General features: G+C 39.7%; 3 protein-coding genes across 3 annotated transcripts; 1 reads left to right on the top strand and 2 right to left on the bottom strand.

Annotated features, from left to right (window-relative positions):
• The first annotated feature begins 23 nt into the window (after window positions 1-23).
• On the top strand, window positions 24-1,607 carry LOC132200868 (RING finger protein 141-like). The gene is made up of 4 exons (XM_059626635.1): window positions 24-307; window positions 364-535; window positions 597-811; window positions 875-1,607. The coding sequence occupies exons 1-4, from the start codon at window positions 177-179 to the stop codon at window positions 1,026-1,028; spliced, it is 672 nt and encodes a 223-aa protein (XP_059482618.1). The 5' UTR covers window positions 24-176; the 3' UTR covers window positions 1,029-1,607.
• Window positions 1,409-4,062, bottom strand: LOC132200857 (protein SPT2 homolog). Its single transcript, XM_059626609.1, has 7 exons — window positions 3,854-4,062; window positions 3,648-3,791; window positions 3,414-3,540; window positions 3,196-3,347; window positions 1,803-3,139; window positions 1,659-1,750; window positions 1,409-1,600 (listed from the first exon to the last, which is right to left on the bottom strand). The coding sequence occupies exons 1-7, from the start codon at window positions 3,926-3,928 to the stop codon at window positions 1,521-1,523; spliced, it is 2,007 nt and encodes a 668-aa protein (XP_059482592.1). The 5' UTR covers window positions 3,929-4,062; the 3' UTR covers window positions 1,409-1,520.
• Window positions 4,063-4,364: 302 nt separating this feature from the next.
• On the bottom strand, window positions 4,365-12,684 carry LOC132199925 (protein inscuteable homolog). Its single transcript, XM_059625031.1, has 8 exons — window positions 12,523-12,684; window positions 10,902-11,444; window positions 7,595-7,810; window positions 5,899-6,448; window positions 5,411-5,582; window positions 4,991-5,351; window positions 4,761-4,884; window positions 4,365-4,700 (listed from the first exon to the last, which is right to left on the bottom strand). The coding sequence occupies exons 2-8, from the start codon at window positions 11,429-11,431 to the stop codon at window positions 4,569-4,571; spliced, it is 2,085 nt and encodes a 694-aa protein (XP_059481014.1). The 5' UTR covers window positions 11,432-11,444; window positions 12,523-12,684; the 3' UTR covers window positions 4,365-4,568.
• Window positions 12,685-17,138: the final 4,454 nt, after the last annotated feature.

Genomic DNA, 17,138 nt, shown 5'->3' with positions numbered 1-17,138 from the left:
GAACCAATCAAATTATTTGTTTATTTACATACAGCAGCTGGCAAAACGAGATGACGTTCGACGTTGTAAGCGGCCCTGCTTTTTAAGAAGTTTTGCTTTTGTCCTTGGGAAAATTCAATAATTTACGTTCGTAATGCGGCTCAAGATTTGCGGACAGTAAACGGAACTGCAGAACCATGGGGCAGACGGCATCGGAGGCTTTGCCAGAGTCTATGGGAACCCTCATCCAACATGCCAGAACCATCACCGACGTCGCCAGTCTGAGTTACGACGACTTCCTCGACTGCATACGCCAGCTGAACACATTGTCAGTATTAATTAATCACAAAAATTAACCCTCATAAACATGAATTATGCATACAGGTGTTGTAGATGCGTGGACAGTAAAGGCAGGAAGCTCGTTTTTGCTGTGAAGAAAGGAAGCGACACTTCGATTCTATGGAAGAGCACCGTCAGGATCGCTTGCGTCAGGGTTAATGTGACCACGAATAAGATTGAAAGTCACAAAATTTTAAACCTCCCTCAGCTCTTGAAGGTTTTGGACACAATTAAAATCAAAATAATGTATGTTGTTAACTATAATTATTTTGCTACAGGTGGCGCACACCCTGAAAGGCCACTTGGTCGCAGTAGAGAGTAGCGCTTCAGGACACCATGCCCATGATATTTTGAGCACATCAGTATTATTAAATGACATGGAAGATTCATGTATGGGGAACAACATTGGCGAATGCTGCATTTGTCTCGAACGAAAGCCCGAGGTTATATTGCCATGCGCGCACAGCTACTGCCTTCCATGCATTGAACAGTGGTAAGTATTTAAAGGTTTAAAGAGTTGCTGGCTTTAATTCATCCTCTATATTTTTCTGCTTAGGAATGTAAACCACAAAACTTGTCCCATTTGCCGGGAGAAACTTGAAAGCACTGACGACTCTTGGGTAATTTCGGAGGCCCCCGACAGCGATGAGGTGAATTTAGAGCTGGAGAAATCCTTGATTAACTTGTCAGGAGGCTCCGGCCAAACATAATCGATACACTAGGATACCTAGTTTTAAGGGCTGGCTGTGTTCCTTTGAAGTGTCCGAAAATAGTACTTTTTTAATTTTTAATGACAAACAATTTTTGACATTCCTTTTGGAAAACACTGATATTTATGAAAACAGCCTCTTCGCGCGCATGAAGGGTTAATTACGCTTAAATAAACATGACCTGAATTTTTCAGCGATTATGTGTACTGTTTAAAGTAAATAGCAATGCATCGCTGCAGTGATTGCAAATAATTAAATTGAAGTACATTATAACCCGTAATTTAACTAAATGATGATAAACAACATAAATATTATAATAAATAAATTACATTATGTATTTGCAGTTAAAACTGTTCAAAACTGAATAAAAAGCAAGTCAATCTGCCTTGTGGATACTATATCCAAGAAATTTTATTTAAAAAGTAACAAATCATTATAATAATTTCAAGTTTCACAAGCCACAACGCATCACCCAATACACTATTGAAAAAATTATCTCTGACCTTTCCGCTTTTTAGCAGCCTCCTTTAAGCGCTTCTTTCTCTCAATGTCAGCCAAATCCTCCAAAATACCTAAAAGAAAATTTAAAACTCATTGATTGAAATAAATAAACCCAACCCTCAAACATACCTGCTTTTTTACTGATGAACTCTTCTTTATTTATTTGGTCATAACTAGACTCCATACACTCATCGTCATCATCGAAGTCCCTTGCCATGTATCTGAAAACCATTTTTGTAAAATTAGTTGAATGCATGACATTCTATTTCTTACTTTCTCTTGTCGTATCCAAAAACATTTTTGAGAACAGATGAAAGATCAAGATCATTTTCCTGCGGCGTGTCGTCTATGAAGTCGTCCATTTCGGAATCAACTTCCGACTCAGAATCGCTGGGAATGGCCATTTTACTCCTCTTCATTGGAGGTCCCCTGGGGTAATCACCACCCACGGGTCTCCTCATCGGTGGTCCTCCTGGTCGCTGACCAGGCCTCATTGACCCATTCACTAGCCGTCCGGAGGCAGCAGCAGGTCTTCCGTCAGGTTGGCCTTGAACTACGGGAGGCCTTGCTGGAGCGCCTGGTGGCCTCTGCGGTCCTCCAGCTGGCCGACCTGGATCAATCCTAGATGGTCCTGGTTTGGCCTGCGCAGATAGGGGTCTTCCTTCAGATCTAACTGGGCCTCCAGAAGTTCTTGCAGGGACCGAACTTGTTGGTTTTGCAACTGGGAGTCGTCCTCTCTCTTGCACTGCTGGCCGAATTTGTCCAGATTTTGGCGCTGGGGCTGTTGCAGGTCTTGGAGGTACTTTTCCATTTGCAGGTTGTGGCTTTGGCAGGGTTTTGTTGGGCAATAAAGGCTTCTCCCTCTCAATTTCTCGTCTCGGCTCTGATTTTGAGGGCCCAGATGGTTTTCCAGTTTTCGGAGGAGGCACTTTTGAACTGGAAGGCAAAAGTGGTTTTGATTTTTCAGGCACAACTGGTCTTTTCTCAGGCAATGTTAGTCTCTTTTCAAGGATTGAACCCTTTTCCAAAGGTTTTGGTGGTACTTTGTTCAGCGTAGAGTTTGGTTTCCCGTTGCATTTTTTCATATCATGGCTTGTGCTTGGCTTTTCACTGGGTCTGGGGCTTGCACGGGCTGCCTGATCATCAGAAGTTGGCTCTTTTTTTGGGATTTTGGGAATACGACCGAGAGTTGTTCCGGAAGTTAAAGGTGCCACCTGAGGGACACTCTTGCCGCCCGTTTTTGCCCTTTCAGCCTTTCTATCCAGGTACTCCTTCTCTTTCAAATACTCGCGCCTCTCCTTTTTAGTCATAAGTCTCTCTGGTTCACTTGGTTCTGGTGGTTTCTTCACTGGGTTTAGTCGGACCGGGTCATCGTCCAGCATCGGTCGGTCTCTGTTTAGCTGTGCAGCTCGAAGCATTTCGTTGAAGTTCATTAAAGACGGAGGAGGAGGCTTTTTGGGCTTCACTGGTGCTGCAGGTGCTTCCTCGTAATCGTCGTAATATTCAGAGTGCTTTGTTGTTGTGCTCTCTTCCGATTTCTGTTTCCTTTTTCTTCGGTGTGGCATTTCTGCTTCCATCTGTTCTCTTTCAAAAGCTTCTCTTACTCTAGCCTAAAATTATTGAAAGTTAATAATTTTCAATTGCATAGATCAAATTTAAAATTTACTTTAGTAGCGATCAGATTACTTGTTGGCTTTTTGGAAGGCGTAGTTTTTTTGTCTTGACTCTGAGAGACGTAACCTCGCATCATTTTTTCATACATGGCAGATTCTGTTGTTGAAGAAAATCCATAGTCGTCTTCATCTGGCTGTCTCATTGCTGTAAAAATTGTGGTCCATAACTTTAATTCTCACCATTACTTGCGAATCAAAAAAATATTCTTACAATCCATAGGGTCTTGGGCGTCCATAGCATCTGCCATGACGGACTTGCTGGCGGACTTTGTGGATTTTTTCATCAACTGAATACGTTTGAACGCTTTCGAATCCTCAGATCGCTTTTCAATCAAATTCTGAAATGACAAAAAGCCTTAACAATAAGATTATGCGAAAAGAGTTTGAAATTGTCTCGTAAAATTTTAAATTAAGCAAAGTAAAATTAATTGAACATTTTGCACACCCTTTTTTGTCTCTCCGCTTCCTCTTTCTTCTGTCGTTCCTCTTCAGCTTTTTTCGCCATGAAATTTTTAATATTATCTGATAGCGCAGCATCCTGACGTGAGACTTTCTTCGGCGGTTTGAACTTCGTAACAAGATATCGACTCTGAAATCAAAAGTACAATAAATCAAAGAGAAAATAGGTCGGCATGCTTGCCGTGATCGTACATTTTTGTTTGCGCTGCTCTGCCTATTCTCGCTGGCAGCTTGCATCAATTTGGAAAAATCGACGTGATCACCCATCTTCAGCGGATTATTTTCATAATTCACGTTAATTACTTAAAAACGTGCTCATTGCGTGTCAGTGCGTAGAATCCGACGTGAAAGTCTTTCCAATTTCATTGCTCGACGACTCAACGTCAACAACACACGACGGTGTTACGCCCCCTCAAAAATCTCCTCGGTGCTGCCGTCTGGCAGACCATCGACGTGTCTCGCAGGCGCCTGCAATCTAGTGTCATACTGTACCGCGAGGCACCAGTGTATTAGGGTTGCATAACAATACTGTTAGATCGTTTTGCGTCTGGCTGATTTTTTTTACAAGAACAGGAATAAAAAAAAATTAATTCTCCATATATTTTGTAAAATGCATTCGCGTGCGTATAATATATAATTTTTTCCTTTTGCTTTAATTAATTTATAAATGAAATAGAAACTCATTCAGCATTGTAATTTTTAATTTTATGTTTTTATTGATTATTTTTTGCATTCTCGAATTTAACAACATTTTATTTGACATCTTAAAAACACAGTTCACATACAGATGAACACATAATAATTAAAGTTTAATTTAAATTTAAGAAATTAATAATAACAGGAAGTTTGTGTAAACTTTTGTTTGACTGCGAGTAATAAAAATAAGACAATAATAATAAAGGCAAGTTCACACGTAACTTTCTTGTCTTGACGAGTAAAGAAGAAAAGAGTCCAGAAGTCTTGGTGCCACTAGTTCCTGAGCACCGAGTTTTTCAATCACTTCAGAGCCACAATGTGAAGCAATTTTCCTGAGCGCAGACTGCAATGAAGGAAATAATTAAAGGAATTTTACAATCTCAGAATTTAGCAATAAACTTACGAGGCAAGCTACAAGAACCCCGTCGCTGTGGTTCCTCTCCTTTTCGTCCTTGCAGAGACGCACCAACCTTTCTGCCCCTTGCAGGTCCACAATTTGTTGAGCCACCGTTTGTGAACTGCACAACCTATGGTACAAAAATTATGAATTAAATTAGTACAAAAATTGAAAATTACACTGTAAATTTTAATAAAAGTAGGAAAAATTTTGCTGTATTATATAATTTTATTTACCTTGACAAGGCAATTGCAGACTTTTGCTGGACCCTTTCGGCTGCGGAAATTTCCGGCGCGCGCTGCAGAGGGGAAGATCTGATTTGAAGGAAGCACAAAAGGGCAACAACGGCACGACCACTCTCGGCCAACTCGGCCCTGGCCTCAGCGACGGCCGCCATATTGGCCAAAAGAGTGGCCGCCTGTTCTTGTACAAAGAGGGATGTGGATACGCCACTGCGGACGGCATTCAGCAGTTTGTTGGTGACGCCCTTTTGAACAAGCAGCATCACACACTGGCGCGGCTCCAGGAACGACAGGTTGGTCAGGGCGGCCAGAGCTAGCAGCAGGGACTCGCCTTTTTTGGTCTCACTTGCAAGTTCTAAAAAAAATTATATTTTTTTAATAACAGAAGTTGAATAAGAATTTGAGAACACTTACGAGAAAGAGAAGAAACTAATGAGTCCAAGTGGTCAGGAAGGGACTCGATGGTTAAGCTGCCATCCACTCCAAGGGTGGACGCTTGAGTTAAAACAGAGGCGGCTTCCGCTCTCTCCTCCTCACTTCTTTGGTTTTCTGTCAGGATATCAGCCAGGATTTCAATTCCACCACCCTGAAAATAAATTTTAGTTAGAAAAAGCACACTAAGTTTTGTTTTACTTTATAAACGGATATAAAATTTTCTTTCAATTCATAAAATATTAAATATGAAATTACTTAAATTCCTTTTTTTTCAAGTAGCTGCCAAACAATAAATATAAAAATACATTTTTTTTTAATTTTCTTTGAAATAAACTCTTTTAGCCGTTTTAAAATATCACCAAGTTTGGAAAATTCTATAATATTTTAACTTCTCATAAGCTCAAATTATTTTCTTTTAATTCTGAGGAGAGTTTTATTACATTAAAAATTTATTTTTTTCTGCTTACCTGATCTAAGTGTCTAACAGCGTCAACCTCCCCACAAATGATGGCCAGCGTCCTGAGGGCGGCGATTCGAAGGTTCGGCTTGGACGCGTCCAGGCAAACAGCCAAGAGGGCGCGGACGGCGCCGCACTTGATGATTAGTTTGCACAGGTGGCTTCCCTCAAGGCCAAGCGCCGCGATGCTCGCCAGGGCCGACCTGAGGTCAATCTCAGCCGGACTCGCCTGCTCGAGGACCCAAACCAACCCTTTGATTTCGTGACTCAGAACCCGGTCGACCAGCCGCGTGAACGAGTGTCCGAGGGAGGCGACATCCAGGGCGAGTTGCTCCCTGGACAGGGTGCCGTCCGGGCTGTTGCAGGTGAGCAGGAGGCGGTCGCAGGCGGCCACTAGGGAGGCCTCTTCACGCGCCAGCCGCTCCTGGTCCTCGCGGCGCTGCTCCTCGTCTGGACACTGCGCGTGGTGCGACTGGTAGCCCTGAACGAATTCATGGACATGACCGATGAGACTTTCAGCCAGGGGCGGACAAGATTCAAGTCTGTCCAACTCCATGTGTCTGAAATCACACACACAATAAAGAATAAATCATTGTCTGCTATTTTTCCTTATAATAGGATTTTGATATCAGTTGGCGGAATCTGTTTGAAAAGTCTTTGAAGAGAGTAAAAAATTGCATTCGCATCACGCGAATCACATCTGCTTTTTTAAATAAAAAATCCCATCGGATGGAGAAAAAAAGCTATAACCCTCATTAAAATATTTTTCTGGCAGATGTGTGGAAAACAAATCTGCTTAAAGAATGCTCCTGAGCGTCCAATCGCTGGATAAAAAGCCACTACGAGGTTGCTGAGGGCCAAGGAAGTGAAAAATTACGAGTTGCGCGCGATTTGCGTGACGATTTAGCGAGCACGAGCTGCTTATTTATTATGAAACTCGCCGGGGCCGTGTCGAACGCGATTCCGAAGATTCAAAGAGGAGAAGAAACTGGTTTTGGTGTTATTCAAAATTAAATATTATTAAAAATACTTTTTTATGACTGCGTATGATATAAATTACAATAGAATAAATAAGGATTTTAAAATTCCAGATAGATTTATTTCGTCCCCTTGCCTAATATTAAGCATTTACAGCAGCGCTTATACATCCTGTAATAAAGATTCATTCATCCTAAATATTTAAAATTGTTTACAGTTTTGAGAATAGCATTCATTATGGTATTAAAAAATATTTTATTTTCTTGCTATCATATATTTTACATTCTTTTAATCCTAAATAATCATTGATAATTTTGGAAAATATAATATTGGATAAAAATATTTATTTTAATTCAAAGACATCCAACATGCGACTTACTGATAGTATATTATTTTTGACGTTATATATTTTATTTGCAAAATAATTTTGTATGCATCGCCTGATGATAAAGACCAAGCTCACGAGTTTTATTCATCTTAAAACTTCAATGTTGTAATGTGGGATCTGACGTACAATTTATATATAGTGTTGCATTTTAAAGATTTTTAATTGTAAAAGAAATTTTTGTATGCACCTTGGACAAAAATAGAGCAACTAAAATTTTTTAATAACACTTTATAAATATATTAAAAATTTATTTTATAATAAAAAAATAAAGTTGGAAAATACTTGTAAGGACAATTTTTATTACTATTATTTAATTATTTTAAAATATATTTTTACTTACTGGCACAATTTGGCGAACTCTGCCGAGATGACGTGCGCCCTTTGCTGGAGGGCACGCACAGCATCCCTTGCGCCGACCACTCTGGAGCACGCACTTCCCAGTCTTGAGGCGATGGCCTTGCCCTGCAGGGTGGTCATGCACTCGGCGTCGACACGCGATCGCGTTTCTTGCAGCCATCTCTCCACTGGATCGCGACACACCTCGCTGCCCACAACCCTGCCACAAGCCATCAATTAATTATGGACATTTGTAAAGATGTGTGTTCGCTCTCTATATCAAGATAAAATCAAAGCCAGATTCTGTTTCACGCAATTATACTCCAGATTTGTATCTGGTAGTTTCACTTTTCATGCCTTTTGGGGTTTTACGATAAAAAATGAAATTTTAATATTTTGTCTGCGTCTCTGAGCAAAACAAATCTCCTAGCCAAGAAAATCCAATTAATGAAGACATAAATAAACTGCGAGCTTTCTCATAAATCGCTGGAAATTCGTGGTCAAGTACAGTTGTTATTGCGATCGGCTCGTGCGATAAATCAAGAGTAATTGCAACTTTTCCATTGGAATATGAGCGCAATAAAGAGGATGAGTCAGTCGGCAGTCGCCCCGTGTTTGTGTAACGCGCGCGAACACAGAGGGCCATGGCCTGAAAATCGATTTTGATGAAGTGATTAGTTACAGCAAATTATTGAGTTGAGATCGCGCTCGGGCATAAAACGCGGAGAACAACGTCGTATTTTTCTCAAAGTGGCGATCAACTTCGGCACCACACACATGAAATAAATGGCTAATGAACCCTGAATCTGAAGTGGTGTACGTGCTCAAAATCAAATAACAACGCGACCGGGGCCGAAATTATCTCTGATTCGACACACGCTTTCTTTATTGCAGGAGGAAAATTTTGTTGAAAAATTCCATCCAAGTCCGGGTTCTTTATTATTATTTTTTCAACTAAAAATTTGTGGATACACAAATTTAACTCAAAGATCGTAAAAGAGTTTAAATTCCAATTAAAATTCCAATGCACGTGCAATGGCTTCCTCATAATTAATTCGAAAGAGTGCCCCTCTCGTCTGAAATAATGGCCAATAAAAGTGACAAAGGCCGTGCGAGACAAAGCGAACAATATATAAATCCCGAGTTAATTTGTTGCGTGAAAAGCGTGACTTGAAAGGGAGCAACATTTTGATTGAATAATATTGGGCTTGACCTTCCAGCAAGTGTACGCACGAAAGTGACTGCTGCTGCTGGACTTGAAAATATTACATGCCGCGCTCTTTTCTTTCATAACACAATAAGAGCGTGCAAACAATGGACCTTTTCGGCCGGCCGGACATTTTATATAAACAAGAGGGATCGAGATAACGCCTCGGGAATTCGCGAGCCGGCAAAAAGAGCTGCAACTTTTTAGCACGTTCTTCTTCCTCGGCGAGCAGACCGCGAGCAGGTTTGAAATTAAACATATATTTATTTTGCTGTGCTCGGCTGTCAAGACCCCTTGTTTCGTCCATTAAATGTCTCTCGCGCAAGAAATATGATTGCGATTGTCTTCAGGGACGCGTGCATACAAAGCAGCAACATTGAAACGGAGAGTGCTGAATTAAAAAGTATTTTACTTGTCAACAGATTCGCGCCGCCAATTAATTTTTACGGCTCCCTGCCTAATTGCTTTTTTAATTGGCCCCTTGTTGCGCTACACTTTGTCTGTCGCGACTCGCGAGTCGAGGATAAAAATGAGAGTGATGCTGAGAGTTGCGAATCAAAATAGATCGGCATTGTCTGTCTGCAGGGAAGAGGAAGAAGAATCTTGGTTTCAAGGGTCGACCAGCAAGAGAGACGTTTGCTAGCTCACTCGTCAGTGCAGACGAAGAAGAAGTTGAGCCCTTGAAATTTTTTATCTTGTGGGAATATCTCTTTTGTTTATCCGGTTGATTTAAGTTATTAGTAAAACAATTGCCAAAAAGTAACTAAAACAATTTTGATAAAATTAAAATTTTGGTCTGCATATAAAATATGTAAATTTTTCTCTCTTTTCCATATATTAGAAAAATAAACACTGTCATTGAGATATCAAAGCACGAGCCATCTCTGAAGAAGATAAGTCTGGGAATTAATTTTCTGCCAGCCAAATTGCCGTAATTTTCAAGGCTGCTTGCTTGCGAAACAAAAGACCGAAAACGAGGCTTTTTAAAATTCTGCGGAGCAACGTGTGCAGAGATGTGGGTGAGGATTTATATTTATTCTGGTGTGTATCCACTGCACCTCTCTCTCGCACTCACTCTCGCCTGCTTATCTACAACAAAGGCCCATCTAACAAGGAACCACGGGCGTTAAAATCACCGGCTCTATTAATTCTTCAGCCTCGTTCTCTTTGTCCTATTCACCGCGCGCCTGGGCATACATTTGCATAAATTTAAGTAATGTGCCCCTCTGATTTACGACAGGTGATGCCAACCGAGTGTTGGCACACCACGTACGTACTACTCGTTTGTTTGCGCGTCCAAATCAGGTTCTCTTTCTTGATGCTGCTCTCCAAACTCGCAAATTTTGCCACGACTTGAAAAATTACCTATCAGCAGCGACAAAAACATCAAGTAATTTTCCTTAAAAAATTTCCTGGTATTCACAAAAAGGTCTATCAGCTAGAAATATGGATGATTCACCAACTGCTTGGGTCTCTAAATAATTATTTTACGGAAAAAAAATGAAACCGCAGAGGCGGTAAAATTATTTGCGGCATCCGGTGATTATTATTTTTATGGAACCAGAAAATAATTGTCTCTAACATTTAGCATTTTGTTGAATGATTATTTTGGAAAGTGCCGAATTCCGATAGTGTCAGCGAATTGGTAAAAGCGAGAATCAACTTGACTAGGCAACCTGTACGACACTTCAATAATGCAGGTTGCGTTCTTTTGTCGGTGGAGAGGTAAAGTGGTTGATTTAAAAATAGAAAAAAATAATTTTATTTTTGACATTGATCTAAACAAACTCGCAAAAGAAACAATGCGTGAAATTGAAATTAAAAAATTTGAAGAGTTTGTTTATGTAGCCAATAAATAATAAATAAATCAAGAAAATAAAACTTCTTGAACTGGGAAAAAGGTTTTCCTTTTCAGAATTTTGTGTCTGAAGACACCGCAAATTTATCTATTACAAGCCCATCTTTCACTAAAATTCGAACTTTCAACAAAAATTTGCATAAAAATATTGCTATTTATAATTTTATTTTGGGCTTCTCGGTTGGATTTTCCTGGCTTCTGTATCCTTAAAAATAACGTTTTAAATAAATTGTGAAATAAACTCACCTCGTCGTGAGCAGCAAATCCAAAGAAGGGTTCACCAAAGTCCGTCCGTAGTTCACTTTACAATCCTTCTTCTTGTCATTAGCACCACTTTTGCGGCTCACAATCCTTGCCCGCAGCGTCGTCCTGGCCGCCTTGGGGGTCGAGCACTGCAGCGGCGTGCCCGGGGCGGGCGAGCCGGCCGGCTTGGGCACCGGTTTGAACTCCAGCTGGTGCGGCGAGGCCTCCGACTCGGAGTCGGAAAAACCCGAGTCCTGGCTCTTGTGGCTCGGCGGCCCCGCGTGCCCCGACACAATCAGCTGCCACTCCTCACCGCCCTCCGGGGTCACTGTTTCGGGGGATTGTTTCTCACTTTTGGGGGTGGCTTGAGCCCAGATGCACTCTTGGTGCTCAACCCATTCGGACGCGTGGTACACCCTACTCTGGCCGCGGCGAAAAGCCTGCGCAGGCGGGGTGGCAAAATCGTCCGGACTCTCCTCGTCGTCGCCGTCCAGCAGACGGGAAAGTTGCACTGAAGGCGTTTCGTGCAGCATTTTTGGAGGATATCTGAAATTCATTTTCAATCATTATTAATCAATATTAAAAATGAAAGATTTCTCTGCTTGTCTGTTAAACGTTTTTCTAAATTTTCATTGCTCATATTCATTAAATATATTGTTTAATGCATACGCTAAAACTAGTACTAAACAAAATTGAAATAAAAATAATGAAAATTGAACATAATAACCATAAATAAAAAATTTGATAGAAATTAATTTAAATAATTTTAAAAAATATCAAAAATTTCATTAACTCAGATTAATAAAGTATATAAAACGCCTTTATTTTAATTGTACTTTTGAGAGGATTTAGAGGTAAAAATAACTGGTCGTGGAACGTCTTTTGAGCACCCATACGACAAGCTTTGAGCGGATATTTCTGTACCGAGTGTAATGACTTTGGGCGGCCTTGCCCCTGTTTTTTCTTCACCCAGATAATGTGGTACGTCGCGTATATAAAAACCCGGCGCGCACTTATTATATTATTGCGCGAGCGCCGACGTCAAAAACCTCCAATTTTGTCTGATTAGCGTAAATTATATTTTATGATGATTAGCCCACCGAAAATTACGCTTTGCTCAAAAAGCCGCTCTAAAATTTTGCAAGCGAAGGTTTGAATACATTACGACGCCGGGGGAACTGGTATGTGCGCCTGAGAGAAAATCGTTCGGCGGCGTTTGCGGTTTTCGTCAAATACTTTTTGATCATAATAATGATATTCGTGCGAGGGGAAGCCGAACAAGTGTTTCGTCTGATTTCAGCAGCGAATGTATGCCAGTTGGTCTGTTCAATACAATAGTTGTCAAATGACTGTCAGCGAAATTTCTATCATCACTTTCGAGACCGACCATCCAGAATACCACAGACTTGACGCTATAGAGGGATTGCAATGAGAGAATTTAGAAAAAAAAAATATACAAATTAATTCACAACACACATTATTTAGATAAATTTTTGAAATTTTACAATCATTTCATGAAATTTTTTTAATTGTATTTTTTCTGTTCTAAAATGAAATCTTTAATAAAATATTTAAAAAAATAAAATAAATTAGAAAACTTACAAAAATGGTAAATATTTCTCACCTTTTTACATTTTATGCCAAACACTAAAAAGTATCCGAAATAATCCACGGGCTTGCGCTTGAAGGTTTTCAGCGAGATAATCCAGCACTATGGGCACGTAAATAAGTGGGATCACTGGTTTCGTTTCGCTCAGCTCGAGCGCTCATCAATGACTGAGCCGCGAGTGGGGTTTCGCTGGCTCAAAGCGCCTGTTTCGCCGCTCGGCCGCCTGCGCGCCGTCGCCGCTCTCGCGTCTTTCTTTTCGCGGCCTACGGTGGGTATAAAATAATAATAAAACACGCCGGCTGGCTGATTTTTTTGCCGATGCGCGCGACCAGCGAGAGTATTGTGATGCAGACGGATGCAATAAAATTTAATCACTTCGGCGCTGCAGCCGTAATATCGGCGTAATGATCTTAATTTGGCTCTCATCGTCTGCCCACAATTCCTCTCTCTCGTCGATATGCATGCAGAGAAGATGCATTTTACACTCTCGGTCGTTCGGTGATTCGCACCACCGCAGCCATAAAATTTCCTCAGCTGCCTTTTCTGCTGCTGCGGCCGGTCGTGTCGTGCGTTTGCGGATTGAAAATGCACAGAAACCTGAATTACTCGCGCCATGAAAATTAGTTCAGCCTCATCAATTTAACTTTAATTTAAATAATTTAATAATTATCTGTGAGAAAGTGGAAACAAATATATCCAATAAAAAATTTTATTTTACTTTATTAGAACTATAAATTTATTTATTTTATTTTTTGGCAGTTGGAAAAATTTTGCAGGAAGCATTTGTCATTTCAAATTGAAAATCGTTTTTGTAATAAAGCCATGACTGATTATAGGGGCAACCCGATAAATAAGCAAACATTTGCTGAATTTCTCAAGGACATTTCATTTCCTCCTCAACTTTGCACGCGGCTCAGATATAAACTTTATTTTTTGCTCTACGGGAATGAAAGAGATTATTTTTTGCACCCCTTCCTTCCCTTTCAATATTTCTTTGCTCTCAGGCAGAGTCTCTGCATTTCTTTCTTATTCACAGAGAAAAATTCTGGTTTTGCCTCTTTGCAATTCGAGTCGCGGAGACTTTAATGGTCGACCTTTTAAACGAGCCGGCGGGTTTGTGTGATTAATGCGCGCGACCGAGAGGGATGCTATATGGAGGCACCCCTCTGCTCGCGGGAATAACGGTTGCTCTCACGTGACCCCGACCCATATAGTTCCGCAGTAAATATAAGTCCAGGTGCCGCGTTGCGACTCTGGTCTGGCATGATGTGTGCGATATGACGGCAATACAGAAAAAAGTACAATCACTGCACGCGAATGGAGTTGCACATAAATACGAAAAAGGAAACTTAGCGACGACAGCAGGAAGTGTACGTCTAAATCAAGTTTTGTGTTTGCTTAATTAGAAGAAACAGAAACATGCCTTTGTATTGCAAAGGAACGTTACGAAGAGTCTTTAAAAATTTAGCAAATATGAAAATGAATTGTTTTTTTAATTTTATAAAAATAGATATTTAACTTTTTACTAATATAAATTTTTATGATGCATATTAACCATCAACTTTGATTGCATAAAAATACCCAGATTGTCCTGCAATAAAATATCAACGGTTTCTCAGCATCGTTCTATACTTTTCTGGAAGTTTCTTATTTATCACTGCTCATCCCTAATTTTGTTTTGCAAATAATATATTTTTTGCAGTTTACTTCATAAAATTTTTGAGATTGTAAATCCCCATTAGCTGTAAAATGAAATTTTGGAGTTTTCTGTTATGTGTAAAAAAAATTGAAATTTTTTTACACAATTCAATAGCAAGTTTAACTTTTGTGTCCACTTTTGACAAGCTCTTTACATTTAAAAACTTTGTTCAGACTTTTCATTGTCAAAGAAATACCACAAATATAAACATTTTTACTGAAAATATCTTTGTAAATGACCTGCAGCAAGTAAATTTTATTTTTTTCTGACTCTCTAACTGTCCGACCGCAAGCTTCATGAAACGTTCCTTTTAGAATCTTTAAACTACTAAAAAAGCGAAAATTTCCAGTACATTAAACACCATTCATCCCAAGTGCAAAAAGTTCCACAAAAAGTCTTGAAAGACCAGAAGAAAAAAGGTGAAAACACGGGAAAAAATCGCGAGCTGCCGTCATCCAGCTCCCCTCGCTGCGACACAAAGCAAAATACGGCCCCCCCTTAGCTCTATTGCTCATCATTAGCTCACTATACTGCTCGAGAGCACATAACGGCCAAACGGCTCGCAGTCGAATCATTTGATTATTTTTGCTGCCTGGGACGTACCACGCCTCTCGGCATATCGGTTCACACGACCTTTGTTAAACTCGACCCTCTCATCTCAAAACTTTTGCCGTGCAAATCACAATGCGCCACTACAATTCACACGGCCGTGTGCTGTGATTACGCACGAATTAGCGTGTTATTTGTAGTGTGTGCGTACCAAAAGTTTTCAAACTCTGCGTGGAACTTTTGAAAACCTAAGAAAAGTAAATCACACGGTGCAGCGGAGTCTCTTGCTGTGCGCGAATTCTCGCCCGCAATTGTGTTTACCCAGCCTACCTGTCGGTTCATTTTGCTTTTTGTTAGTCAGCTCAGGAATTCAATTACAAAAAGTCAATCGAGTGGGGAAAAATTTAATTCATGGTAACTAACCTGAAAAGAAGGAGAATTTTGCTCTCTTTGTTAAAATTGTAAAACCTTGCTCTTGAAAAATTGTAAAGAAGAGGAAATTCAAGTGATTCTTTTCTTTGAAGAGATTCAACTCTGATTTAACCTATAGACAACAGTTTTAAAATTGCAGTAATTTCGTGAAGTAGTAAAAAATAAGTGAATCGTTAATAAAATTCACCACATCTTATTTTTAAAATTTAATAATTAATTAGAAATTATTGAGAAACGGGGGAGAAATATTTTCGGAATTTAAATTCCTAGAGATTAATTAAACAGAAAATTGACAAATTATATTTAAAATTTAGCATAAATTGTTTGAATAAATTATAATTTGGCGCGAGGCATGCAATTTTCTTCCTACAACAACATTATGTTATCATTTTAAAAAATTTCAAAACAGTTAAATACAAAAAAATATTGCTTTTCAAATTATTAACTTTGTTCAATTTAATAGCAAATAATTTTTTATACCTTTTCCAAACTTGCTCATTACAAATTCCGAGAAAAATAAAAATTTACTGAACAATAAATTACAAAAATAAATCCAGAATTCAATTCATTTTTAAAGGCAACTTGGAAAATTAATGATCAAATTTTGACAATAGACAATTTTCTATCTTTTGTGCTGTGCTCATCCCCCCTGCTTAGAGATTCCACATTTGAATAAATCCAACGTAGAATTTGAAGCTAAAGGTCATACCAGCATGGACACTCACTTTTGAAGTCGTGAAAAGTGAATCCCCCAGGGAGCGAAATCACATAGCGAACGTACGCAATAAATACACATCTCATTGAAAATAACCTTTACGAAGGCACTCTCGATCATAAAGCACTGCTTTATTCTCGCGCACAGTTCCCAGAATCGTTTAAGCCCAATTTATCACCCGACAATGCACGTGCTAATAATAAAAAGCGACTTGTTCTCCTCGCCGCAACGTTTATCGCCCATCACTATGAAAAATAAAAAGCCAATCGTCGGTCCATAATCCATTTCCGAGTCGAATTAATCGATTTTCCGCGCCTTTCACTCAACCGCACTTACATGCATTTACGACTCGTTTGCCGCGGCCCGTGTAAAAAAAAATAAATAAAAATTTCTCTCTCGGGGAAATGAGCACTTACTTTTCACGAAAGTCTTTCGCTCTCTCGTGAAGCTCGTGCGTTTTCGTCGCTATCAATCTTCCGCTTTGCTCAGCACATTCGAGCGCGCACCGTGAATTTTGATATCTCGTCGCGTCGCCTTACTTTTTTTTTTCAAACTTCATCGTGAACCTCTTGGTGTGCTCAAGTGCACGCTATGTTGGGTAAGCAAAGCAGCAGTTGGGCGAAATGTGTTTTTAAGGCAACCGCCGCCCTTCTCGGAATCTCTCGCCTGAGTCATCAGAAGTCTCGATAAAAGTGTTATTTGGATTCGGTATTTAAAGCAAATGTGCACTTCATTTATCTTATCTGCACGAATTCGACCGTTGCAAGAGCGAAATCAATACATGTACATTCAAGCCTCGCTCTTATCGCGCAAGAAAAAGGGTTGAACACATAAAAGAACCGTTTCCAATTAAATTAAAAAATAGATTAACAACCTCTCTGCTGCTATAATAAAACACAATGAAAGTTTAACTAGAGGCGCGGTGGCTTTTTATTAACATCTTTTCACCACGGCCGTTAAAGAACTGAGCTCTCATGGACCACTAACAAATCATAAAAAATTCATCTCTCGGTGTCTGCTGTAATTTATATGAGACTTTTAACTTTTACTCCGCGCATGGATTAAAACCAGATTGAACAAAATCAAATGTCTCTCTCGCTGTGAAATGATCCACGAGCGCTTTTACGATATCATTAAAGTTACAAAGTCAATAAAGTTTTTATCCCTGTGTGCTTATATAAATAAAATAACTTGTCCTCTCTCCGGTGAGCTTCAAGATCGACGATCCGCAGACGA

This window comes from Neocloeon triangulifer, unplaced genomic scaffold (genome assembly GCF_031216515.1).
Source record: "Neocloeon triangulifer isolate White Clay Creek 2 clone unplaced genomic scaffold, ASM3121651v1 ptg000014l, whole genome shotgun sequence".
NCBI classification, from domain to species: Eukaryota; Metazoa; Arthropoda; class Insecta; order Ephemeroptera; family Baetidae; genus Neocloeon; species Neocloeon triangulifer.
This window is presented reverse-complemented; position numbering and strand designations above follow the sequence as displayed.

Bases quoted from the DNA above. Each gene is read 5' to 3' on its own strand.
- LOC132200868 (XM_059626635.1), top strand. From the start codon at position 177: ATGGGGCAGACGGCATCGGAGGCTTTGCCAGAGTCTATGGGAACCCTC. The intron at 308-363 runs GTCAGTATTAAT...TTATGCATACAG, and splicing joins ATACGCCAGCTGAACACATT to GTGTTGTAGATGCGTGGACA. The intron at 536-596 runs GTTTTGGACACA...ATTTTGCTACAG, and splicing joins ACCTCCCTCAGCTCTTGAAG to GTGGCGCACACCCTGAAAGG.
- LOC132200857 (XM_059626609.1), bottom strand. From the start codon at position 3,928: ATGGGTGATCACGTCGATTTTTCCAAATTGATGCAAGCTGCCAGCGAG. The intron at 3,792-3,853 runs GTACGATCACGG...TTTTGATTTCAG, and splicing joins AGAGCAGCGCAAACAAAAAT to AGTCGATATCTTGTTACGAA. The intron at 3,140-3,195 runs GTAAATTTTAAA...CAATAATTTTAG, and splicing joins GTAATCTGATCGCTACTAAA to GCTAGAGTAAGAGAAGCTTT.
- LOC132199925 (XM_059625031.1), bottom strand. From the start codon at position 11,431: ATGCTGCACGAAACGCCTTCAGTGCAACTTTCCCGTCTGCTGGACGGC. The intron at 7,811-10,901 runs GTGAGTTTATTT...GGCTTGTGGCAG, and splicing joins GATTTGCTGCTCACGACGAG to GGTTGTGGGCAGCGAGGTGT. The intron at 4,885-4,990 runs GTAAATAAAATT...TTTGTACCATAG, and splicing joins TCTGCAATTGCCTTGTCAAG to GTTGTGCAGTTCACAAACGG.